General features: G+C 34.8%; 1 protein-coding gene and 1 long non-coding RNA gene across 3 annotated transcripts in view; one reads left to right on the top strand and one right to left on the bottom strand.

Moving 5' to 3' along the window:
- Window positions 1-27,580, bottom strand: part of LOC120349062 — a 52,921-nt gene that overhangs the window by 20,755 nt on the left and 4,586 nt on the right. For both annotated transcript variants that reach the window (XR_005570281.1, XR_005570279.1), the window contains exons 2-3: window positions 3,747-3,832; window positions 1,172-1,283 (exon numbers count right to left, since the gene is read on the bottom strand). This is a non-coding gene — a long non-coding RNA (uncharacterized LOC120349062). The remainder of the gene's footprint in view (window positions 1-1,171; window positions 1,284-3,746; window positions 3,833-27,580) is intronic.
- On the top strand, window positions 2-27,468 carry LOC111058946 (NADH-ubiquinone oxidoreductase 49 kDa subunit). The gene is made up of 9 exons (XM_039419003.1): window positions 2-465; window positions 4,491-4,728; window positions 5,918-6,119; window positions 7,177-7,528; window positions 15,320-15,439; window positions 18,598-18,727; window positions 19,628-19,724; window positions 21,146-21,286; window positions 27,282-27,468. Exons 1-9 carry the CDS (start codon window positions 365-367, stop codon window positions 27,317-27,319), a joined length of 1,419 nt encoding a protein of 472 aa, XP_039274937.1. The 5' UTR covers window positions 2-364; the 3' UTR covers window positions 27,320-27,468.

Genomic DNA, 27,580 nt, shown 5'->3' on the forward strand with positions numbered 1-27,580 from the left:
CTAAAATTCAAAATAGAGGAACTAACAGTCAGCGCTCAAGTGGGCATTTTGTTAACTAAAATGTGTTAGAACAAAACGAAATTTTGAAAATATTCAATGACTGACGAATAATACAAGCGATTGTTTTTTAAAACCACACACCTAGTCATCATTTTGTTCAAACTTAAACTTCTCCAATCAACTTTCAGCCATCAATAACTCTAACCTCATTTGATTATCTATGTCGCCATCATTTGGATTTTTAGCTGTTCGTAATATTTATTTTGCTGTCTGCACTGAACAGCTGTTTAATTTCAGTCCTTGTATCATCTCGGCTGACCTACAGACCGTATTGAAACTTATGCCAGGATAACAATTATTGGATATGGCTGCATCTTTAGGTTTAGTTATTAGGAATAACTTTCCGGGATTATATAAAACTGGAAAATACGTTCTACAAAACCATGGTGTTCTTTACTACTACAAGTAAGTAGTTATGTGATAATCATTTTTTAATTGACCTCAAACTAAGTTGTACCATAGTTATCCTAAGATAGGTTAACTTGTAGCTTATAATGAATATTTTAGATAGACTATAGGCTACTGGATTTAAATAATTTGTCATTCAGATAATAAAGTCAAGTCGATATCTCAAAAAATAGCTGGTATACAGAGTTTGCTATCAAGATTACAGATTTACAGATATACAGATTTTGCCTCAAGTCGGTTTCAGACAAACCGCTAAGTAGGTCTAAAAACAATGCCTTACACTTCCACTGATAGTAAATAAATCAACCTCGGTATATTTTAAATAACCCTATCATAAGGTATCAAATGAAACTTGAAATCTAATGCACAGATCCAAATATAACTCGGCTATACCTAGTACTATATGAATTTCCAATGCAATGTGCATTGATTAACATTCAAACATTATCGAGTTACCAGTATTCAAAACTTGTTAGGTCGAAGTCAAACAATCAAACAAAAATAAAAAACACATTTTCTTCATATGAGGGGAAAACACAAAATCGACATTGCACCCTGATTTTGGGAAACTCAGTGAGAAGCTACTTGGTTTTGTAAAGTTATGTCACCTTGACTTGGTAGCATCATGTTGGCATGGTTTGTAACTAATTGTACAAAGTTAAATATCAAACGAGCAAATTAAAAAGCAATGTTTCTGGATTACCTATTGTAAGGTCCACTTCATGATGGCAGTATTTGATTACGATTTGTGTTGCTATCATTCAACAAAGCAGATAGGGCACTCCTTTTCTAGCTCCGCACCGTTGCAGATCGTTCTTCAAAAATGTAAAAATATAATAAACAGAATATTCAATCTAAATTATGAAAATTAATTTTTAATCATTAAGTTAATGAAACTAAATACAGTACTGATAAAAAAATAATTTATTATTCTGAACAAGAATTAACAGTCAATAATCAGATAAACCGGTATCAGCTATCGTCTATAGAAGGCAGAGAATAGGCAACGCTGTTCTTATTATATCTTTCTTCACTGCCATTATAACGTAGTTGTAAGTTTATATCTCACTATAGTTACAGCATAACATGACCTCTTCCAACTCGCAGTTGATTTCTGGTAACAGGAGGGTGTTTTATAGAAATAAAATAATAAAGGCAAGAAATGTTAGTTAGGAGTCATGGAGAATTGTTCACAGCTTGACAAAGAATACTTTCATCCATGATAACATGAAGTTAAAGATAGAGGAGGAGCTGGTTAGTGATCCCTTTAAGATTGCACAAGAGTTTAATAAATATTTCTATGAGGAAGTAAAGAGCCATGTTGGTGATGGACCCAATCATGACATGATAGAGGATGATTGTGAGACAAGGGATGGTTGTTATTTTCACTTAAGATCAACTTGTGCTGATGAAGTGATAGAAATAATTGATAGAGTGTGCAATAAGCCAAGTGCTGGAGTTGACAATATTCCATGAAGACTAGTTAAAGCCTCAGCGCATATTATAGCTGAACCACTGTCATTGATAATTATTAATAAGACATTTGAGGAAGGTAAATTTCCAGACGCTATCAAAATTTCTAAGCTTATACCAATATATAAAAAGAATGAAAAAGATCTAGTAAGCAACGTAAGACCTGTAGCTGTTCAATCGGTCTATTCCAAAGTTTTTGAAGTTGCTTATCTGGACAGATTGATTCCGTATTTGGAGCAACACAGATTGATAAGCTGTAGACAATTTGGTTTCAGGAAGAAAAAAACCACAGCTGATGCGATTTTTGCCTTGTTAACTGCAGTGTATGACAAAGTAGATTGTACTGATGAGGTATACACAATATTCTATGATATGACTAAGGCATTTGATTGTGTTCACCACGAGATTTTGAAGCTAAAACTCATCAAATACGGAATCACAGGAAAACCTTTGGATTGGATGACATATTTGAAAAACCGTCAACAAGTGGTCAATTTAAGTCACATGGGAAAGGATAATGTTATTCGACATATTAGATCACAAGTACAACAGGATGTTAACATAGGAGTACCTCAAGGCTCCAATATGGCCCAGTCTTGTTTCTGCTTTTTGTAAACGATCTCCCCACTTCTGTGCAAGAGGGGGAGATTTGGATGTTTGCAGATCATGTGTGTCACCTCTTAATAGACAAGAATGCTTCTGAAGCAATTAAAAAAACGCAGAAAGGTCTAAATGAGATGAGTGTATGGTGCACATAAAATAAGCTGGTTCTTAACGAAAAGAAAACGTGTGTGTTGCAGTTCCATAATGTTAAGAAACGAGACTTTAGTCCACTATTGCGAATTGGTAATCAACACCTACAACTGAATAAAAATGTCAAATATTTAGGAGAACACATTGCTGACAACCTACGATGGGAAGAGCACATAAATAATGTGGTCAAGAGACTCAATGTAGTGTGTTGCCTTGCTCGCCGTCTGCAGAAAATAGTGGACGCAGAAGTATTAATTAAAGTTCATCATGGATGCTTCGACAGTGTATTAAATTATGGTATCGTATTCTGGGGAAATTGCTCAGAAGCGAAAAGAGTATTCTTATTACAAAAAAGAATATTAAGAATTATAAGTGGTGCACACTACATCGAACATTGTAGACCGATATTCAAGAGATTGCGTGTGTTAACATTAACTGATGTATACATATTGGAGTCAGCGACTACAATATTGAAATATCCAGAATATTTTGAAAGGAACTCCAGCATTCATCATCACAATACAACACAGAGAGACAATATTCACATCGACAGGCAAAGAACAACACTTGCCTTGTCTAGTGTTAGAAACGTGGCAAGCAGGGTGTACAACAAGCTTCCCTTGGAAATACGGAGGTACAGAGATCCTGTGAGCTTCAGGAGATCCTTGAAGACCCATTTACTTAGAAAGAATTATTATTCCATGAAGGAGTTCTGGGAGGACGTCTGACAACCAGAGAACAGACTAAAATGACGACCACGGCTTTAAAGGCTTCCAGTGGGATCATTACAAGTATACAAGTAAGTAAGTATTGCCATATCAGCTATTGATTGTATTGTGCTATTTGGAATGCTACAGAAGAAGCTGCTCTGTACATCATTTTCTTAGGCTGGAACATTGTTCGCCGATCTACAGAAAAATTGACAATCAATATAAAATACAATCAAAACAGTCAATATTTTATTCAGCTACGAAGGGACTGGCATATATTTCAACTTAGAAGCGGGCGGTTACACACATACAACACAACAAGACTGGGTGATATTAACCTACCTCTGATCATGACTCGAGGTCCCACAGCTGCTACCCCACAGCTGCACTAAAGATCTTCAACAGGATGCCGATACGTTTCAGGAGATCTGAAAAGAAAACGTTTTGAGAGGGTACTTCGGATGAAACTAGTGTACACGCCACTCTACTCCATGAATGAGCAGTCAATATAGTGTTTTATGAACATTCTCAGTCGTCCATTTTGATCCAAATGATACTATATACTTGACGAAAGCTATCCAGAAAGTGCTGCTCATCTGTTCATGGATCAAAAACTCTTTGTTACTAAATGGTTAGACTTAGAATCTAAAGTTTCAGGTTTGAGATCGCACTTTTCGAAAAGTGCAAACAACTATTGAGGTCCATATTATAATGATAGTATTTGAATCACGTTGGTGTTGCTATCCTCGTATATCATTCAACAAAGCAGATAGTGCTATCCTTTTATTGATCCGCAACGTTGCCAGACCATTTTTTTAACAATCTAGAAATGTAATTAATAAAATATTTATTCCGAGAATGAAAATTTATATTCAACTATTGAAAAATATATTTTCTTGAATGATATTACATCAGATATCTTCTATAGATTAGAGTGGCTAGGCAGAGAATCAGCAACGCTATTCGTTCACTGCCATTATAACGTGGACCTCACTATAGTTTTTGCAATTTTTTTCACTATAGAAGTTGAACATATATACTGTTCAAAATACAAACTATGAAGTTTTAATTGAATTGTCTTTACAGCTCGAAAGCATCGTATGCTGCGAGATGGTTTCCGGATCTCAGTGACATGAAATCTAGAACAGGTCCGTACCTGTTTCCAGATGATGATCGTTATAAAACTTGGACGCATGAAGGGGCTTATGATGAAGGCTTGCCCCTTCCTAGAGAGAAAACTGTCAAAAATGCCTTGATCAATTTCGGACCCCAACACCCAGCTGCTCACGGTGTGCTCAGATTGGTCTTGGAGCTCGATGGTGAAGTGAGTTATTCTAACTTATTATTAGTATTCATGTCTATCATTTTTAGCTTAATTTGTTTTGCCAATTGAGATAATATTCTACTTCTCAACAGAGATATCTGAACTTATCGGGGTTTGTGCCAATTGAAGTATACAAATAACTCTAAATCATAAGAAACTTTATTCATTTTATTTACAGCATAAATACAAAATCAATAAAAATAATAGATTAATAAATAAATGAAAATAAAGGTTGAAAAATAAAACAACATGCATAGAAACATCCTGTTTGTAAGTAGGAGTTCCTAATATCACATAAATTAAATCTTAATAACAATGGAAAAATACACAATCAAGCCATTGACATGATGACTATAGTAGTGAACCTCACATGAAAATTTATAAACGCTGTCCACTGAATTCATAAACTATCCTCTTATCATTATGACCATATAACATTTCAATTTAATACATTGAACTTTTCAATTATTTGCATATTAAAACTATCAATAAGTATAATGCAATACACTCGTGTAAATTAAAATTAGGACTGTCGTATAAATTATAAATTGAACCGTTTTGGGCTTGAACCTGTGGTGAGAGTTGTGTAATTTTGAATAATTAAGTAAATATCATTTCTATACACTTTAGCACTCACACCATCTCATCTGTTCTTTGCAACTTCAATGTTTGCTCAACCTTAAAACTTTATGTTTTCTTGGACCTTGTTCCCAGTGTTTGTGTTCAAAGCCACTTCACTATTTTTACCCATCTATCGTCTATTATTTGATCCCACAGGCTCCACTCTTTTGAATTTCCAATGATCATTTGGGCTTCCGTGGATATATCCAAATCATTAAACCCCCAGTTATTATTGAACCTTTTTTTAATGTCTGCCCTCATTCCCAGCTAATACACTTGAATGGGAAACAAATAGCAATGAACAACGCTAGGAAATCTGGAAACTAAATGTCATTGTGAAATTCTTATATCTACGTGTAATCTATCGTATCTACCCTATCTATCGTATAATATACTATAACTACTCTAAGCCCACTCTAAGAAGTGGGGTATATGTCAAATGGTGATGTACTATTGAAGCTAGTAAAGATATTCTATCCTAAGCTTTAAAAGTGTTTGAATTTTTTCTCCTTCATCCTTCAAATTGCACAAAACTAGATGCTATCTAAACTATGTTTTCTATTTGCAGCTTGTGGTGAGAGCCGATCCTCATATTGGTCTCCTGCATCGAGGCACTGAGAAGCTGATCGAGTATAAGACATACACTCAAGCTCTGCCCTATTTCGACCGCCTGGATTATGTATCAGTGCTCTGCAACGAACAGTGCTACTCACTGGCCGTCGAGAAACTACTCAATATCGATATTCCACTCCGTGCTAAATACATCCGTAGTGAGTAACTTATTTATTATTCTATCAAATTTGGGCTAGTGTTGTTCAATGGCCCACATACCTGGCGTAAAATTATGGGTAGCAATGAATTTAGTATGTAATTCTGATACTAACAAAGTTAGTATATTAAAGTTACACAAATTAGCAATCATTCATATTTAATTTTGAAAAAATATTCAAATGTTACTAACCTCACATGACTAATAAAATGACATGGAAAATGAATGATATTTTTATGAAAAGGACTCTTACCAAAAGTTAACCTTAAATTTAATTACTTTTTATGAAAAGAGTACTTTATCATTTCCATTTCATTCTATTAATATACAGCCATGTAAGGAAAAGTGCATAACCTCACATTTTAAAACAGGTTTTACACTCATTTATACAGTGTAATTATACTCATTTTTACTTAGTAGCCATGTAAGGAAAAGTGCATAACCTCACATTTTAAAACAGGTTTTACACTCATTTATACAGTGTAATTATACTCATTTTCACTTAGTAGCCATGTAAGGAAAAGTGCATAACCTCACATTTTATAACTAGTTTTACACTCATTTATGCAGTGTATTTATACTCATTTTCACATTTCATACAGTGAAATTGGCTTCCAGTAAGCCTGAATGACACTTTAATACTCTTCTATCTAGTAAAAATGTTCACTTATAAGCATATTCAATCTCTTCTTCAATAGGCAGATTGTGCCTATTGTGAGTTTGATATGAAATGAATTGAATTCCATTCTGTAAGAACTGCAAAAGATAATAATAAATAACATCAACAGCAATACCAGCCTATTGAAATATTTATAAATTATAAATAAACACTGTTGTGAAAAAAACGGTTGATAAAATTTTAAGGAAATCCTTGTTGTAATTGGTTTTATTGTGTTCATCAGTCTTGCAGTGCTAATTTTCGAAGGGGATAATTTACCACTAATTAATTATCTATGATTATGATTAATTATTTATGTTATATGACAAGCCTCTACATTTTGTAAAATGTTCTGGCAAATAAAGTATCTTGAATCTAATAATTTGTTGTTTGTTTGCAGTGTTGTTCGCTGAAATCACGCGAATCCTGAACCACATAATGGGCATCACGACGCACGCGTTGGACATTGGAGCGATGACACCGTTCTTTTGGCTGTTCGAGGAGCGTGAGAAGCTGATGGAGTTCTGCGAGCGAGTGTCGGGCGCACGTCTGCATTGCGCGTATGTACGTCCTGGCGGTGTGGCGCAGGACCTGCCTCTGGGTCTGATGGACGACATCTACAACTGGATGATTGGCTTCCTGCCGCGTCTCGACGAGACTGAGGACATGCTCAGCGGCAACCGCATCTGGAAGTCGAGGACGGTTGACATTGGTATCGTTTCGGCAGAAGATGCGCTTAACCTTGGTTTCAGGTAAGCTATCACATTGGTTTAGTCTGAACAGTTCATCCACAGACCCACAGCCAGTTCTAAGCCATTTATTCCCATCACCACAGTTCTAAACGCTGCTTAGTATTTTGTTTTTTAATTTTGAATTGCTTATGCCTGGTTTCACTAAACTTGATCCAGACATTTCAACATAGTCAAGCCTGGTTCGCTTTACGGTTGGGTTAAGTGGAAGAGGGGGCTCTTATTACCTCAACTTTGCCCACAACACTTGTAATATTTTAAAGTATAATAAATGAAAACAATGATCTATCTATTATCGCTATGCCCGCTTTATTTATTTATTTATTCATTTATTTATTCATTTATTTATTTATTTATTTATTTATCTATCATTTACAATCAGCTTAAGGACAAAGAAACAGACTACAGTCCAAAACTTCTTTTCATCCCAATTTCATAAAATAAATTGTCCAAATAAAGGTTATGTGCGACTTTCCAATTCTTCACTAATTTTCACATTGAAACAAAACACAAACACTTGAAACATTTATTAATTTTGAATTTAGAAAGATTAAGATCCGAATTGATAACAAAATGATTAACACTCTCGCCAAGTCGCTTGCCAAGCGGCTGGCTGTGTACATCTATGCGGTCGGAGTAAAGGTGCATAATAGCCATCCCCACACTCTCGCGCTCGTCAATATATGTGCGCACTTGGCAAGAGTGTGGATGCGGTGTGTAACTTACTGAAATTATCGATTGTAACTATCACCATAGAAATTTCATGTTCCGATAGGCTACACTGCATATTTTCTTATAAGATTGGCAAAATCCAATAAATCTGTTTTACAGTAGAAACATAACCTATTTTTTGGACATTTTATTAATTTATCAAAATTTGGGAATGGAATAGATTTGGGCCAAGCCTGTAGTTCCTTCCTAATCATATTTATATGATTTGTGATTCTGTCCACGAATAAATAAATAAATAAAATAGGTATCCCTTTGTGTTATTTATCAGATTGTGAAATATTGCTGAGGAACAAGAGTTCTCAGACCACTCTACTGAAGAAAAACCACTCTACTGAGCCGACCACATAACCAGTCAATGTGGCATGCCCATGTTAATTTTGTATCTAGAATAATACCAAGTAGCTTAGCTGAAGTGATTTCATCTTTTATATTTTTCAAATTAAAAATAAGTGACTTGGTTTTTTCTCGATTTAATAAGAAGTAGTTTGCCTGAAACCAAGAAGAAATGTCGTTTTGAGCATCAGCCATCCTTTCACTTATCATATCCAGATTTGCATCACAGAAAGTAATGATGTGTCATCAGCATAGCTCACTATCCTACTATCCACACTCACTCTAATATCATTTGTCATTATTATAAAAAGCAATGGCCCCAGATTCGATCCCTGTGGGACGCCATATTTCACATATCTTGGATGAGAGAAGACACCATTAACACAAACCGTCTGCCTACGATCCGTCAAATATGATCTCAACAGCTGATTGCTCTTTCCCTCAATGCCAAAGTGTTCAAGCTTAGCCAACAATATATCATGATCAACAACATCAAATGCACGGCTCAGATCGCACATGGTTACTCCAGCAAGGCTATTCATCTCAAAACTCTTCAAAATATCCGTCACCAAACTCTCCACAGCTTCAATTGCTGACCGACCAGACCTGAATCCATACTGGGAAGATGTGAATATATTATTGCTTTCAAAATATTCATACAATGCTATTGCCATACCAGTCTCAAAAACCTTTGCAAATATTGATCCTACTGATATAGGTCGAAAATTGGCAGGATCGTCCCAACTCCCTTTCTTATAAACTGGCACTGTCTTGGAATGCTTCAGAATGTAGGGGAAAACTGCATCGTCAATACAGGCATTAATACAATTTGTAAGAGGAGTCACAATAAAAGAAATCACAGCTTTAATTAAGGAGCTTGAAATATCATATATGTCCCTACTTTTGCTGTTTTTCATTTTCAATACTATGTTTTCAACAGTCTTGAAAGAGAGTGGCCTGAATTTGAATGTGGAAACCGGAGCAGAACTCCTGGCAAGTAATTGCACAGCTGACACTGGAGGAGTATCAATCCTTTCACGTATATGGAGAACAGACGAGACAAAAAATTCATTGAATTCATCAGGTGTGACTGGCGTATTTCGTATTGTTTGTCTTGAAGGCTTAGATACTTCCCGGATAATGCTCCAAGCCGTAGAACACTTATTAGAAGCCCTCTCAATTTTTAGTGCATTGTACTGCAAATTAGCCTGTCTCAGTTCATGTCTGTACAGCTTACGTACAGATTTAAACACACGTTGATCATGTGGTGATTGACTCAATCTATACTTATCATATGCTATCAAGACACAATTCCTAAGAGCTAGTACAGACTAATTAATCCAATCAGGCATTCCTCTTTTTTTGTGAAACTCCTTTGTTTTGACAATCTAGCAGGAAAGAATTCATGGAAGAGCCTCATGAAAAGGTCAATGAAAGCATTGAAATTCTCCTCTCCCCGGGAAAAATCAAAACATTGGGCCACTCAATCGCACTGAGACTATGTCAGAAATTTCCAATTCTATCCTGTGTTATAGGCCTTATCAGTCTGGGGGGACAATTTGAATCATTAGGTCCACCTTCCCAACTGCGTCCCTCATCATTCACAGTTACCTTGAAAGACACCGAAAAATGATCACACAAAACGTAATCCCTTACTTCCAACAAGTACAAACCAGAATCTAAGTTGGTCGCTACATGATGCATATCCAGACATATGCTGGATACATTATCCAGACAGGTTTGACCCCGAGTTGGTTCTAAGTTGGTCGGTCAGGTGTAAGTCATTTGATTTTAAAGTGTTTCTGAAATCAATTGTCTCTCTAGCAGTAGAATCGATTACATTTATATTAAAGTCACCCCCACAACAAAATTATATTCGGGTCGATATTTAGCTAGTGATGTTAAGAGCCTGTCAAAGTTGGCAAAGAACAAACCCAAATCACCATTTGGTGATCGATATACTGCCAATATAACAAGTCTCTGCACAGGAAGAATCACACAGGCGAATTCATTATGCAATTCCGAACAATACCCCTCAACATCAATTTCTCTAATTGGATAACAAGAAGCATCTGAAGCAAACTTAGCGACACCACCATGACTTTTCTCTTTTCTACAGAAAGCAGTTATTAAGGGATAGTCACGGATTCTAGCCACTTCAAGCTCGTCAGCTCTCATCCAGTGCTCTGTAAAACATATAGTATCATACTCATCTTTAAAATTCAACATTTCAACATCATAAATCTTATTATTCAATGATTGAACATTACAAAAAAGAACACTCAATCTAGGAGCTTCTGTCTTATCAATCATTCTACTTGAGATTGAACCCCTAAAAAAGTCGAATCAGATGAAGTGGAAGAAGTGGCTGATTGCACAGATTCCTGCTCTACACGAGAAATAATACGGTTGAATAGATATCTAAGCTTCCGGGATCCTCTCCTATTAAGATGCAACCCTTCTCGCCCAATGTCCCTATCGAAAACCCAACAATTAGGATCTACAAATATTGTGCAATCAGACTGTGCACAATGCCATTCAATGACACCATTTATTGAATCAATATACATTATGTCTATGTCACGTCTATGCAGTAAACCGCTCACCACCAGCGTAGCTGTTTGGAATGTATTCCTAGCCATTTTAATTAGAGCTTTCATCTTAATGCCCAGGTCGTCTGTAGTTCTTGTATTCCAAGCATCATTAGTCCCTACATTCAGCAAAACCACATTATAAATGAAGTTCTTACTTCCATGAGATCCATGACAACAATCAATACCACAGCAATATTTATAATATGTCCTTAGCAACGTTAAACCCTCGCCAATGTGAAAGAATAGATCGTGATTCTGTAACTATTTTTGTTATTAAGTTTAGCACGAGTGAGCTCTATTACATAACATAGAATAGAAGTAGAGAAGTGATTGGATGGAAATACTTTACAGGCTTTTATGTTGAAATGTAAAAATGAGAGCTGAAGAGATAAACCGTTAGCTTACTGAAGATAAGAAGCCGATGAGATTAGAGAGAAACAAAATGCAGTTGCATGATAGTACGGAAACAGTTCCGAAGCAAAATATTAATGTGCGATCATTATCAATTATAATTACAGTAGATTTCTCTAATTATTGATATTTCTCAATCAGAGTGTTATAGTTAAATTGATTCAAACCGCTTCTCTGTTGGAAGCGAACGCAAGAAACTCACGTGGCCTTGCTTAGCTATAATAAGTTAATTTAAAATTGAAAGCCTAACTTATGCCTCCCCTATGGATCGGGCGTATTCCGTCCAGGCCCGGGACAAGCCCGACAACATGCCCATAGCAAGGCTGTTCAGTGTTTACAAAATATATTACACCACTGCACAACGCTTACTCGAACAGAAGGGACAAAACAATCAGTAAGTCCTTTAATGCAGCTATATAATGCAATAAGCCCCCAAACAAAAGAGCGGTGTGATGAATCAATCAATGCACATTAGGTAATAAAAATTCAAACTTTATTACAATGCAAATCAAATAGCTATATTATAATTAATTTACTTTATTAAAAATTATATTTTCTCTCAATTTCCTAGTATTATACCACGTGTAAGTAGATTTACATGTAGCAACTGTCGGCTGTATTACTTAATTAGGCTGGATTAATACTGAATTCCTAAATTGAACCTTGACAAAACTATAAATTAGAGAGCGAAAAAACGTGATATTGTCTATCACAAGTTGACTTCAATTGGATAAAAGAAAGAGACACCAGAAATTGACTAGGCCTATTTATTAACTGAAATGGTTGGGTAAAATTGAATGAAGTTAAAAATATGAATTTAAGAAATTGAATCAAGTTATATGCGTTATACCATCGATTAATAATAGTATAATAAGTCTTTACTTTGAAGAATTATGTGAAACTTTACTATATTACGTCTTTACTTTGTGGTTATACTATAAGTTTGATGCAAGAATTATTTGAATCTAGACTGTGATTACTCTACTATATTGTTAAAAACATGACATTAGTGATAATTTTTATGATTGCATTAGTTGAGTTGATTGTGGTAGTTAACTAATTATTATTATGCTATTACGAATAATAACTGTTTTGAGGTTACAAAATGAGAGAAATCCAACAATCGCCAAAGACACAGCAATTACCGCTTATCTTATTATCGCTCCTGAAAACACAACCGGCCGTCACCGAGACTCGAACATCGGTTTAGTCTGAACAGTTCATCCACAGTCCCACAGATCGAAGCCATTTACTCCCATCAAATCAAATCAAATAGCTTTTTATTCACAAAAACATGATACAAATTTATAAAATCCATTTAAACATTTAACAGTGAATACTCTCCAGAAATACTGAATCTGTGAGTGGAGAGTGACTTCTTTCAAGCTGATTGAGATTATGTTCTCATGTTTTGTACATATTGTAATTAAAACTATTATAATTGAATTTATCAACATTCTTCAGCAAATCATAGAATAATAAATTGCACATAATGAAATTCCATAGTTATTAGTATATACAGACTTATATATAAATAGTAGATTAAAGGCCATAGTACTCATTAGAAATGGCAAATTCACTATGAGTTCAACTTCTGAATGTATAGGCGGATTGAATCAGTCACTCTGCAGCATCCCTGCCAATATCTAATAACCATCTACTCAAGTGTTGCTTGTAGGTGTTAATACTGTAATTTTCCGACTGTTTTAAATAATTGGGAATGTTTCTATACAATACTATGACAAATATATTTAGTATTATTTTTCAAGCAGTTATGTAGGAGTCGGGGATGGGCAATACCAAAGTTAATTAGATTTCTTGTGTTGTGGGTATGAATTAAATTATTGAAAATGAAGTGTTTGTTGTAGTATACAGGGTGGGTGGAAAGTCCGAGAACGGCTTAATATCTCATACACAAAGGTAATTTGATGGAGGGTGTGATTGGGGATCCTACTCAAATTGAAAATACTACTATACTATGACTTCAAAAATTTGGTCCGCCATATTGAATGCAACTATATTCTTTTGAATAGGAAGGTGGTCATGCGATACATGATTTCGATAAGAAATTTCAAGAAAAAATGAATGGTAGAAACCGCACATCGATATTTAAAACCGTTTAGAAGATATTGACATTATTAATCAATACTATTCAAAGCAGAAAGGAGAGAAACAAGTATGAGAACGATTCAATTTGAGTAGGATCCCCAATCACACCCACCGTCAAATTACCTTTGTGTATGAGATATTAAGCCGTTCTCGAACTTGTTTCTCTCCTTTCTGCTTTGAATAGTATTGATTAATAATGTCAATATCTTCTAAACGGTTTGAAATATCGATGTGCGGTTTCTACCATTCATTTTTTCTTGAAATTTCTTATCGAAATCATGTATCGCATGACACCCTTCCTATTTAAAAAAATAAAGTTGCATTCAATATGGCGGACCAGATTTTTGAAGTCATAGTAAAGTAGTATTTTCAATTTGAGTAGGATCATAAATCACACCCACCGTCAAATTACCTTTGTGAATGATATATTAAGCCGTTCTCGGACTTTTCACCCACTCTGTATGTAATTCATTAAAACGCGTATGTATAGCTGTCTAATATTAAAAACTTGAAACTCTTGGTAAACAAGATTAGATGGGTAGCGATAGCCTCGCCTGAGACTTGTCTTGATGATTGCTCGCTGTGCCACCGCCACCGGCTCCAAGGCAAACGAGGAGGCTCCACCCCAAGCTATGATGCATAAGAACTGACTGGATATATGCGTAGTACGCCACCCGCAGTTGATGTAGAGGGAGAACCTCTCTTAGCTGTCTGAAGGCATATATCATTTTGCGCACTCGCTGCTTGAGTGAAACTGCCTGTGGAGCCCAGCTTAATTTATGATCAATCAGAACGCCAAGGTACCTGTACTGCTCCACTCGCTGCAATACCCCACAACCACACGTAGTGGACTGATAGTCATCACACGAGTGGAGCCTGAGGATCTCCTTCACTGGGCTACTGTCCTAAACATCTCCACAGTTCTAAACAGCGCTTAGTATTTTGTTTTTTAATTTTGAATTGCTTATGCCTGGTTCACCAAGCTTGGTCAAGACATTTCAACATAGTCAAGCCGAGTACTCTTTATGGTTGGGTTAAGTGGAAGAGGGGGCTCTTATCGCCTCAATTTCGCCTACAACACTTGTAATATTTTAAAGTATAATAAATGAAAACAATGATCTATCTATCTATCTCTATGTCCGCTTTATTAACACTCTCTCTCTCGCTAAGTTGCTTGCCAAGCGGCTGGCTGTATACATCTTTACGGTCGGATTAAAGGTGAGCGGTGCATAGAAGCCATCCACACTCTCGCGCTCGTCGACATGTATAAGCACTTGGCAAGAGTGTGGATGCGGTGTGTACAGAAATTATCGATAGTAACTATCGCCATAGAAATTTCATGGATATTTTTTGATAAGATTCGCAAAATAGGTATCCCTTTGAGTTATATATCAGATTGTGCAATGTATGCGGACTTGCATATAAATCTATGAACAGAAAATCCCTAATTATTTAAAAACCCTATTATTCTGAACAGAAAACCCCGATTCGAAATTCAAATTGACGCCTTTCACTGAAGAACCTACGGACCAATAGTAATTTATATCTGTATTTACTTTGTAATTTTCATTTATGCAATATAATTAGTCTAAAATGTATTATTCTTCAATTTCAGCGGCGTGATGCTCCGAGGTTCAGGAATAAAATGGGATCTGAGGAAGACTCAGCCATATGATGGTTACGAATTGGTCGACTTCGATATCCCAGTTGGAGTGAAAGGAGATTGCTATGACAGGTAATTGTGTAACTGTTCTTACTTGCTAAGATTTCTTTTGTGTCCAGGTCAATTATTATATAGGAACGTTCTGGGCGCATACTTTATGTAGGCCTTTAATATTTCTTCAATAGTAGTTTAGCTAGTTACAGTAATCAGCTCTCAGTGCCCTTAACCACTGATACTTTATGAGTAATATTTTTTCAATTTATTTATTTACAGTAATCAGTTTTTAGTGCCTAAATTGTAGTAAATTCAATAGTAGTAATATTTACAGTTATCAGCTCTCAGTCCCCAAGAACACTGAGAAGCAAAATGAGAGACAAAACAGTCTCTTTGAAACTTTATTGATTGGACTACAAGAATTCTCGAAATTCACTTGGACTGATTGTTTCATAATTTGCTCTAGACTTCATTAATCAAGATACAGTATTTTAACAATTTTTTTTTCGCTGATGGTGATGCCTTCATGAGCTTTTGGCTTGTGCCTGGATAGAGGCGGATGATAATGATATATGAATGGACCTACAGTTTTAGATGGGTTCCGAACCACCTAGGAAAGCGATTTGAATAGCTATATGATCATTGAATTAACTTTACCCTATCAGCCAGTATTTATTTATTTATTTACAATGTCAAGGAAGACGACAGGCATTACGCCCAAATCAGTCTTCTCTACTATTTACCAACAAATTGAACGTGTAAAAAATAAAAAATAAATGGTAATACAATGAAAGATACGAAAGATAATTATGATACTACATTCATACAGTGTATGCTGTGAAGCAATTCACATAAGGTATAAATATAAGCATGGTGAATGGAAAGCATGTGAAAGTAGAAATTCATTAAACTAAAATTAATACCGAAATTAAATTATGTTAAATGTAATTTAAAACTACGGATAAATAAATTGGAAAACATTATTATGAAGCAAAGAAAATAAAATATTGAGGTTAACAAGTCAAGCTATACTAAATATAATATAAGTGTTACATACATAATCATGTAAATTTGAAAAAAGTAAATTAATGTGAGACTAATCTAAGAATTACTAGTTTGAAAGAGAGACAAGTATTATTGAACAAAAGATTCATCATCATCATCATCATCATCATCATCATCGTCATTCAAGGATTAGGCTCTGTTGGCCTGTTCCGGCATCCATTTCTTCATCGGTCGTCCGACGCCTCTTCTCCCATTGGGTTTGTAGTGCCAAGCTTGAATTGGAAGTCTATTTGCTGACATACGAAGTAGATGGCTGGACCAGTCTTCCCTACTCTTCTTCAATATTTGCAATAAAGACTCTACATTCAGTTCGGTTCTTATTACTTCGTTTCTTATGTGATCCAACTTAGTGTAACCTTTGACTGCTCAAAGGAACCTCATTTCGGCTGCTTGGATACGTGACTCAGTTTTTTTCATTGACACCCAGGCTTCGCTTCCATAAGCTATTATTGGTACAGCCATTAGTCTGTAGAACTTCATCTGAGTGGCTTGTCTTGTTTTCTTCCCTATTATTCTACGTATTGCATCACACACAGCACTGAATTTTGTCAATTTCTCACTTACATCATCTTCTCTGTCAAATGAGATACGGCATCCCAAGTAATTGAAGCATTTAACTTGTTCCAAAATTTGGTTCTCAAGCACTATCTTGGATCTAACTGGCCACTTTCCTTTAAACGCCATGACCTTGGATTTTTGTGGTGCGATTATCATGCCAAAGTCCATACCAATCCTATTTAACATGAAAAGTGCATATTGAAGTTGGTCTTCTGTGTTGAACATAATTACAGTATCGTCTGCATATACAGTAGTAAAGAGTTTATGTGTACAGTATTGCTGAGCTTGATGCCTGAGTCCACATATCGATTCCAAATATGAAGAATCTCGTCTGTATATATATTAAACAGCGTCGGGGACATTGGACAGCCTTGCCGTACTCCTTTATTTATCCTAATTTGGTTTGCAAAAGATTCATGTGCAAAAATAATTTACAATGCATGCTTGAGAGAGAAAAAAAAACAAAGAAAATGCATGTGAGTTATATCGTAGTAGTTATATATCTATAATATTAGGCTTATTTAATAATAGGCATAGGGAATTTACCTTTCTTTACCTATAATACGGGGGAAATAAGGGGAAAATATATTTCTGAAAATAAGAGAGAGCATCAGAGCAACTGACTTTATCCCAAAGACTGCGATTGATGTATTCAGTGAACAATAGCCTCAACAATTCACCTTCTAGCCTCACTGGCAGGTCCGTGTACATCAACTCCATCACAAAAATCATTGAAAAGCCTCAGAGCTCTGTTCAGTGGAGAGCAATAATTGTGCAAAGTTCTTGACCTTGGGACATGAAAGGTCTCAACTCTTCTTACATTGAAGGAGGGCACTTGAAAACCAATCCTTGCGAGGAGACTAGGTGAATTGACAGTACTCCTCAACAGTGACAAAACAAAAAGCAACGAGAACCTGTCACGCCTAGTTCCTAAAGAGTCTGAATTGAAAAGGCACCTCAAACGTCCAGAGGGAAGACCCAGAGGACATGCTCTTCCGAATTTCATGTAGAAAAGGAAGCGGTGAAGCTTATTCTGCACCCGCTCGATTCTCAATGCATTCAGATTAGTGGAAGGACTTCAAACAATGGATGCATACTCAAGAGCACTCCTGACCAGAGATTGATACAGGGTTACCACAGTATTAACATTATTGAAACTAGCAGAGTTTCTTAGGACAAAGCCGAAGAGCCTGTTTGCTTTGCTTATGACGTGGTCAACATGTGCTGAGAAGGACAGTGCACTACTGAAAACAACGCTCAGATCCCTGCACACTGTAACCCTTTTTAACCAAATACCCTCATCAAGTAGGAAAGACAAATTGGATTAGCTTTTCTAGAGATGGTCATACATTTGCACTTTTTAACATTCACTTCAAGTTTATTCTCATGACACCACAATTTTGTTTTCCAATATTATTATAAACTTGTTGGCACAAGTATTTTTCTCCAATATTATTATAAACTTATTGAATTCAAAGCTATTTCTCTCAATCCTTTGCAAAAATCAATCCATACAAACGTTTTTGGAATATAAGTATTTTTATATGGTAGTATTATTAAATTATATTGAGAGAATGTTGGATCTCTAATATTATTTGCTATATTTCCTCTAGATACCTGTGTCGAGTCCACGAAATGAGGCAATCGTTGAGGATTATCGAGCAGTGTATCAACCAGATGCCGCCTGGCGAAATCAAAACAGATGATGCCAAAGTTGCACCTCCATCGCGCGAAGAGATGAAAGTAAGGACCATTCATCTATTTTTTTTCATAAAAAGTTACAATAGTCATTGTCATGATAGTCCAAGCGTGCAATCAATATGGGCCATATGTGCAGTCTAAGTTAAAACTGGATCAGTTCCGCTGAGTTTAAACTAGAAATTAACTCAAATTACGACCATTGTTTGAAGTAATCCACCAAATTTTGAGACTAGCAGTAAACTTTTAAATTAGACGATTTATTGAAAATTCATAACATGTGAAGATCGTTCTGAAATCAGCATCCGGTTAATATTGGTTTGCCATCCTTTTCTGTCATTAGACAGACAAGAATTAAACCCTTAAATTTGTAATGAGTTTCAACTAAATGTTATTGATGTAAAATTATTCCAAAGAACTATATTACATTTTTTCCATTGTACAAAAACATAAACACTGAAGATAATTTCAATCATAAGCAAGAAATTTTTTCATTAATTGATAAACATCATTTATCAAGAAATAGAACCACAGTAGTAATCTACAGGTACTTTGGTTGAAGACAGTGGACTGACGTAGCCTCAAGCTTCAAAGTGTTGGATGTTGTGCATTTATTAGAGTTGTATGAATTGATTCATTTAAATACATGCATTACATTCAATACTCTCAATCTTGAAGCCATCTTCGCAATTCATACCGCTCCTCAACCCATTTAAATAAATTCATTACATTCTACAATCTCGATCATGAAGAGCTTACTTCGCCGCTCCAATATGTTTGCACTCTGAAAAATGTAGCATTTTTTACCCTATATTGAGAAAAGAAACAATTCTCTAATCACTAGACATCTAATTAGGCATTTAAAGAATGTTCATTGAATGAAATGAAATCACTCTTTATTTATTGAATCAATAACAATGAATTAAATGTATTTATTTTGCACAGACATCCATGGAGGCGTTGATTCATCACTTCAAATTGTTCAGCCAGGGCTACGCTGTTCCACCCGGCCAAACCTACACAGCAATTGAAGCGCCCAAAGGTAGGCTAATGTTTAACATTTATACAAGGTCTATAAATACAGGTCACGACACTCGTGTTCCTTATGGAGCGGCCATTATGTGGGGTCTATGTCGGTACATTTGAAATTCCAAATCTGCTCATAAAAAAATCATGCATTATGCTTTTTAAAAACAATATTCTGGTTCATATAATATGTAAATTGGGTTTTCGATTTTTAATAATGAAATTTCAATAATATATGGTTCAATAACTCATTTTTATTATTAAAAATTGTTCTTATTCTTGTAACTTGTTATGATTCATAAGGCATTGGGACAAAAGGCTAACCTGAAAAACAGTTTAAAGTTCCCAATCAGTTAAATCTAAGAATCAACAATTCAGTTCCTAGTTGGAATCTAAAAAATATTATTATTCTGTCGGAAGAATTTATTTTACAATTCAAAGCCAAGCAATAATATTCCTTGAACAATATAACACATCATATTGTTCAATCTATAATGATAACAGCTGATAAATTTGAAAATTGGTGAACTAGAACCCCATAAAATGGCGATTTTGCAATGCATAATGGGATTGTGTCATGACCTGTATTTATAGACCTTGCATTAATTATACTTTTGATTCAGTTAATAAAAAGTTGAAAACATTCATTTCCATCGAATTCGATGTTCGTGCCGGATTGGATCAACTGCATTGACACAATTTTCGCTTTTGAGAAGGAGAACCAATCATGCTCTCCCTGCTTAGGGATCTACTTAGATTTGCTAACTGAGTTTTCTCAATAAAAATAAGTTTTCAAATCTCAAATCCCCAATACCCTTTGTCTTCTGATAATTTTCTTGTTCATTCGTATCTTCATATGAATTATATTTACTAATTCTATGAAACACAAAGACTGAAAATAAACTTTCATTTATTCTATAATCATTGAAAAAGCTTGATTAGAGAGCCCTTCCCAGTCTGCTCCGAATCTCTAGGTTTTCTGCTGTTTTACTGGAAGATAGTTCCCACAGTAAAATACGTCTAATGCTGCTCTCAAAAAATAACATAATCTCTACTAGTATTAGTCACTATCACTATCAATCAATACTAATATTAGTAGTAATCACTACTTCTCATGGCAAAAAAGGGCGCTTGTTTAATCTGGGAATCATCACAATCATTACACCCGGTTGCACAAAAGTATGTTAACTTTTAATCCCGATTAAATGCCACTTATTTTTAGAAAACCTTCTCTGATTGGCTCTCGTGGAATTTAATCATGATTAAAATTTAACAGGCCTCAATAATTCTCTAATGCTCGAACATTAAAATAGTGATCCTGGTTAAACATTTTTTGTCGGTGTACAAATATGATTATCATGTTTGCTTATTCTTATTGTTATAAACTTCAAATTCATTGATTGAAGAGACCTGAATCTTGGTTATCTATTTTTCTAGGTGAATTCGGTGTGTATTTAGTATCAGACGGAAGCACTAAGCCATACAGGTGCAAAATAAAGGCTCCAGGCTTCGCTCATTTGGCAGCTATGGATTTTATCGGACGTCATCTTTTCCTTGCTGACATTGTCGCTATCATGGGTAAGCCATACCACTTTACTATATTTACTAATTCAATTCTACTATATTACAGTGTTGTGAAGGGTGCTTTTTCCATTGACCTTATGTTGAAGGATATTTTTGAAGACCTTATTTAATCAAGGTTTGACAGCTTCAGTAGTGCGAATACTGTTAACTAAGAAATTTAATATGCATTGAATCATTGAGAAACGATAAAACTTGCTCAAAAACTTTTGTTCGAAGCCACAACAATGTATGACAACATGTGTGTACACATGTTCATCATGCATGGCCTGTCTTTAGTGGCCAGCCTAAGGTTATAAGTAACCTTATTTGTTCAACGGTAACAGAGTCGAGCTGAAAACAAAAACCCTACCACAGGGAAGATTAAATCTTCTATGTTGTCTTTTAATGTTAAATTTTTTATGGAATAAAAGAAACTTAATTAAGTTAAGCTGGGTTTACACCAAAGTTATTAACAAAATGTTGAAAACCTAATCCTTATAGATTCTATTAGATTGAACGGAACTTGACAAACACATATTATGTTCATCATGTGTATGATAAGTTATGTTCAATCTAATTTATATAAATAAAAGTTGACAAAATTTTGACAATCAATAAATTTTTTATGTGAGCACCGAATTTGATTATTTTTTTCAGTTGTGTTCGTTATGTTCAGGACCAGGTTTATGGCCTATCAAGTTTATAATCCGACTTCAGGACTCTTTCCTACGGTCCTTCAAAGTTTACTTGCAATCCTTATGGGAGAAGATTTGTGAGCTGGCCACACACAGAAATAAAAATCAGCTGTTATAATCATTCGTCATCCAACAGCCGTCGGTAGACAGTAGACATAGCCCAGTCAATAAAGGTTTTTTCGATCCGAAAATTAAATAAAAGCTGAATCTTTCACCATCGATAGAACCCTCCCAGAGGTCATTCTCCCAAAGTCCCAGAAATCCCCTTGGAGCTTTCCCCCCCTAGCCCCCTCAAAGTTGAAAATGCAGGTAATCACGGAAAATCAATTATCTCTGTACCCATTGATCGGAAACAGTTCTATTATATGCCATTCGATTCGTTACATTATGGACTACAATATTAGTTATATTCATTTTTTCAATAAAATTGATAGTTTTCTTGATAAAATAATATATAAGTAGAAATTTAGGGGGTTTGCGATTTGATTTTTTTTGTTTTCTTCGATTAACTTCAAAGGAAGTAGTTTTAAAGAAAAATGAGCCGAATAATTAATGTAGCCAGTCTCATTGCAAATCCATTGATGTATATTGTTATGTATTTGCGATTCGATTTGACGCCGTGGAAGGGGAAACAGTCGACGCGGAACGGCGCGGCTGACTCTCTTAGCCATAGTAAACAGCAAACTGGAAATCAATTATCTCTGTAACCATTAATCGGAAGAAAATCTATCATATGTCATTCGATTCGTTAAATTATGGACTACAATATTAGTCAGATTCTTTTCCTCAATAAATCGAACAGTTTTCTTGATAAAATAATATAATGTAAAATTTAGGGGTTTTTCGATTTGATATTTTTGTTTTCTCCGATTAACTCCGAAGCAAGTAATTTTAAAGAACAATGTGACGAATAATTATTGTAGCCACATTCATTGCAAATTCATTGATGTATATTGTTATGTATTTGCGATTCAAGTTGACGCTGTGGAAGGGGAAACAGCCGACGCGGCTGACTCCCTTCACCATAGTAAACAGAATAATACTGCTGTCTACATTGCATCTCATTTACACTATGGCGCTCGAAACAATTAATTTTGTCTATTGTTTTGACATGCGCTGTATATAGATTTTCACTTTTCAATACTCTAAAAATATTACAATTTTCTTGATTAAAAAATAATAATAAGGCGAGTGACCTGGCTGGCTCAGGTCTGGTGTCAGAGTTTTCAGGTCGCAACTGATCAATTTCAGGGCCTCTGACATGACCCAACGACTGCTTTTTGGGCAGCCGGGAATTTTCTTGATTTAACCATGCTCATGATAAAAATCAGGATTTCGTTGTTTGCTCAAAGAATTTATTATATTAATTTGAAGTGTGTCTTCTCCATACGAGTCAGAGGTAACACAATTTGATAACTCTAGTTTCAGATATTGATGTTTTTCAACGAAGTTTCATGATATATTATGTGTCCGACTCCTTCATCTTATCCTTATTTTGTGAAAAAAGATTCAAAATTTATTTTCATAGCTTTTCTTGTGTTTTATCTTGTTTCATCTCTCTTTATAATTTAAACAATTGATAATGGAATGAATATCATAAGATCACGTGAACAAAAAAATAAAATAAAAGGGTAGGGTGGGCCTACCTGAGATACTATATGATAACACTGTACTCCTGATAAGTTGAAAATTTTCAAGCTGAAATTAGATTAATTTGTTGCATATTCGGTTCAAATATTAACAATGTTACCAAATGTTACCAAATATCACCAATATTATCACATATAGTGAAAACGAATTACTCTGAAGCTTTCTATTCTCACTGAACATGAAGAGGCAATACCAAGCCAGAATCGCAGTTCCTTCCAAATCATTATTATCAGAGCTTTCAAATTGATGTAACTATGGATGTTATCCACATCTCACAATTTCCCTATTTATCCTTATCCTGATTCATAATAAAGTAGTTGAACTCCATAATCACAAAATCAATGTACAGTAGGCCTACCCATAATAAATAGTAAAAATAGCAAAATTTCTAGTAATAATGCAACTTTTTCTAGGTACGAATTTCAAGGCTCATAAAATGACTTTTTCTCAATCACAGGCAGAAATTCCAATGATCATCATAATAGTAGTTTAATGAAAATTGTTTGTATTGTACATTGTTCGACGTAAGATAAGCTACATCTTTAAGGTAATCAACGTATTTAGGATAATCATGTTTCAATTAATCTTATACGGTAGGGTACTTTGTGGTTAAATGTGAAACACTTTCATGATTTTCCTACCTTTTATGCATGCTTACTCTTCCTTAATTTGAATGTTTGCATGACTTTCATCTTTAGAATCTACTGAATTTTCATATTGGACTGTCTAAATAATGTAGATTCAGCTAGTAAGAACGGAAGATAAGCTACTTTACAGAGAGAATCATGGAAAGTTTCAACTCAACAAGCCCAATGTATAAATTTTTTTTATGCCTCAGCCGTCATGTATATTTGGCTCAACTGAAGGTATATTATCAACCTGGCTTGGAGAATATTAACTTTAGAAACAGCAAACACTGCACGCTATGATTTTTCAGGAAATTGCCACTGTCAACACTATTGTAATCTATGATTTATCTCAGTTTTTGACATTCATAACTTATAATAAATTTTAGCATAGAATTATGATCATACACACATATTTTAAATATGTATTATATTATGTAATAGTATGAATATTTTATCGGTTGCAAACAATATCTTTGTCTGTCATAGAATGCATGATTTAGCACATATAACACAAAATGATTTTTGAGAATTTAGAGAATTAAAATGTGAAAAATTAGCTTCATCGCATGTCAAAACAATAGACAAAATTGATTGTTTCGAGCGCCATAGTGTGAATAAGATGCAACTTAGAAAGCAGTAGGCCTACTACTGTTTTTTACTGTTTACTATGGTGAAGAGAGTCAGCCACGCCGTACCGCGACGACTGTTTCCCCTTCCACAGCGTCAAATCGAATCGCAAATAAATAACAATATACATCAATGGATTTGCAATGAATGTGGCTACATCAATTATTTGTCTAATTTTCTTTAGATTATTTGCTTCGAAGTTAATCGGAGAAAACAAAAATCAAATCGAAAAACCCCTAAATTTATATATATATATATATATATATTATTTTATCGAGGAAACTGTTTGATTTTTCGAGGGAATGAATCCGACTAATATTTTAGTCCATAATTTAACGAATCGAATGACATATGATAGATTTTTTTCCGATTAATGGTTACAGAGATAATTGACTTCCAGTTTGCTGTTTACTATGGCTAAGAGAGTCAGCCGCGCCGTTCCGCGTCGATTGTTTCCCCTTCCACAGCGTCAAATCGAATCGCAAATACTTAACAATATATATCAATGGATTTGCAATGAGAGTGGCTACATTAATTATTTGGCTTATTTTCCTTTAAAACTACTTGTTTCGAAGTTAATCGAAGAAAACAAAAAAATCAAATCGCAAACCCCAAAAATTTTTACATATATATTATTTTATCAAGAAAACTGTCAATTTAATTGGAAAAATGAATATAACCAATATTGTAGTCCATAATGTAACGAATCGAATGGCATATAATAGAACTGTTTCTGATCAATGGTTACAGAGATAATTGATTTCCCGTGTTTACCTGCATTTTTCATGTTTTAGGGGGTTGGGGCGGAAAGCTCCAAGGGGATTTCTTGGGACTTTTGGGAGAATGACCCTCTGGGGGGGTTCTATCGATGGTGGGAAATTCAGCTTTTATTTAATTTTCGGATCGAAACTGCTTTTTTGGACCTTCATTGACTGGGCTAACAAGAGTGTGTGTCTTATCACACCGTTCCATGCAATTCAAACCAATAAGCAAGAAGCATCTGGATTCAAAATGCCGCTTCGCGCCTCCTCAGGCGTGCATCCAGCCAAAGTTTGTCATGAGATGCATTAACTATTTGGCGGTGCGAAGTTGCCGGGCCAGCTAGTAGAATCTATAAGGATTAAGTTATTAACATTTTTTAATAACTTTGGTGTAAACGCAGCTTTAATTACCAAGTTATTTATTTATAATGAGTATACATTGTATTAGAACACAAAAAGTTCCGTGCCTACTCTGGCTACACAACCCGTTGCCAACGACGACATGCCAAAACTTATGTCATCTCCCTTTTTCAGGGAAGCAGCAGAAATAATTATAGAAAAACATACAGAAATAATAATAGAAAAACGTACAGAACAAACAATTATTGACGGTTACAAAAGATTACTCATAAGCAACCAAATACTTTGGTTTTCTAACTATCCTACCTGATCGTGTAGTACTGAGTTCTTTAATCAAAGTATCATTTTCCTGTCCATGCTCAACCTCTTGAGGAACAAGAGGGTCTTTGGCATTTTTAGGTATAACAACTTCATTGTCAAAAGGACTATCTGTTCCTTTACAAATTCAATATCCGGTGATCCTTTATACATGTTATACCTATTTCTATCCACAATTTGTCCATTTTTCAACATTACAGAATAGGACCTTGGCCTACTTCCCTGTGAACATTGAGAATAAACAATATGAATCAATGTATGCAATGTAGAAACATGCAGGTTAATAGGATCATCATTCAATCTCACAAATCATTTCATTATTAAATTTTTCAAAGCATCAAGAAAGCCTCATTACATCTTCTCTCGACAACACTGTACCATCAAGCTGTCTACATGTTTTCTATTCCTATACGTAAGGATCATTTTTGGGCTATACATGTGGCAAATATCACCAAATACACGCGCAAAACCACAAAAAGTGTTTCAATGTTCTCAGTAATCATCAGTAGGATTATATTTCAAAATATTTATCCAAGTAAATTTGTGTCTGAAGAGATTGATTTCCTTGTTTGATGTTGATCGCATTTGGATTCCACAAATTATATCCTTATTCTCATTTGCTCCCCCAGACTGAAAGTGGTTTGTATTTGGTTGAATACTTCTTCAGCAATATTTCATCCATCCTCAATATTTTCATTCCAGGTGAATTGTTATTCCTCGTGGAAAATTGCTATTTTATTCATGTTCCCATTCAAAATATCTTTAAGAGGAAAGTGAAATATGAGTGTTCCTATTCATTCAATGTATATAGGATGTTCTAGTCGGTACGAGGCAAATAATAGAGTAGGTCCGATTCTTCATACAGAAAAAATATCTGTATTGATTTTCCATCATAAAATAGTGAAAAACTGATGGAAAATTTGAATAGTTCATTGACAAACATATTGTAAATAAACTGTAATTTTTTCAGGTACATTGGATGTTGTGTTTGGAGAAGTTGACCGATAAATTCACATCAGTAAGAAAATTCAATTTTTATTGGAGAAATACATTAGAAAAATCATTCTGCAGTTCTAATAAATCTGCTTATCATTTGTACAGTAATAGTCTATCCACTCCAACTTGTTTGGCATTCAAATAAAATTGTTTTAATGTGATCTGGCTGATAAAATTTGCATGATCTATTTAAGGTTATTGTCAACAGTAGGCTCTATTCTCATCAGTCTATAATCTCACCAATATCAAAAAATATGAACTATATTCTAAATA

This window comes from Nilaparvata lugens, chromosome 1 (assembly GCF_014356525.2).
Source record: "Nilaparvata lugens isolate BPH chromosome 1, ASM1435652v1, whole genome shotgun sequence".
NCBI classification, from domain to species: domain Eukaryota; kingdom Metazoa; phylum Arthropoda; class Insecta; order Hemiptera; family Delphacidae; genus Nilaparvata; species Nilaparvata lugens.

Bases quoted from the DNA above. Each gene is read 5' to 3' on its own strand.
- LOC111058946 (XM_039419003.1), top strand. From the start codon at position 365: ATGGCTGCATCTTTAGGTTTAGTTATTAGGAATAACTTTCCGGGATTA. The intron at 4,729-5,917 runs GTGAGTTATTCT...TTCTATTTGCAG, and splicing joins TCTTGGAGCTCGATGGTGAA to CTTGTGGTGAGAGCCGATCC. The intron at 6,120-7,176 runs GTGAGTAACTTA...GTTTGTTTGCAG, and splicing joins CCGTGCTAAATACATCCGTA to TGTTGTTCGCTGAAATCACG.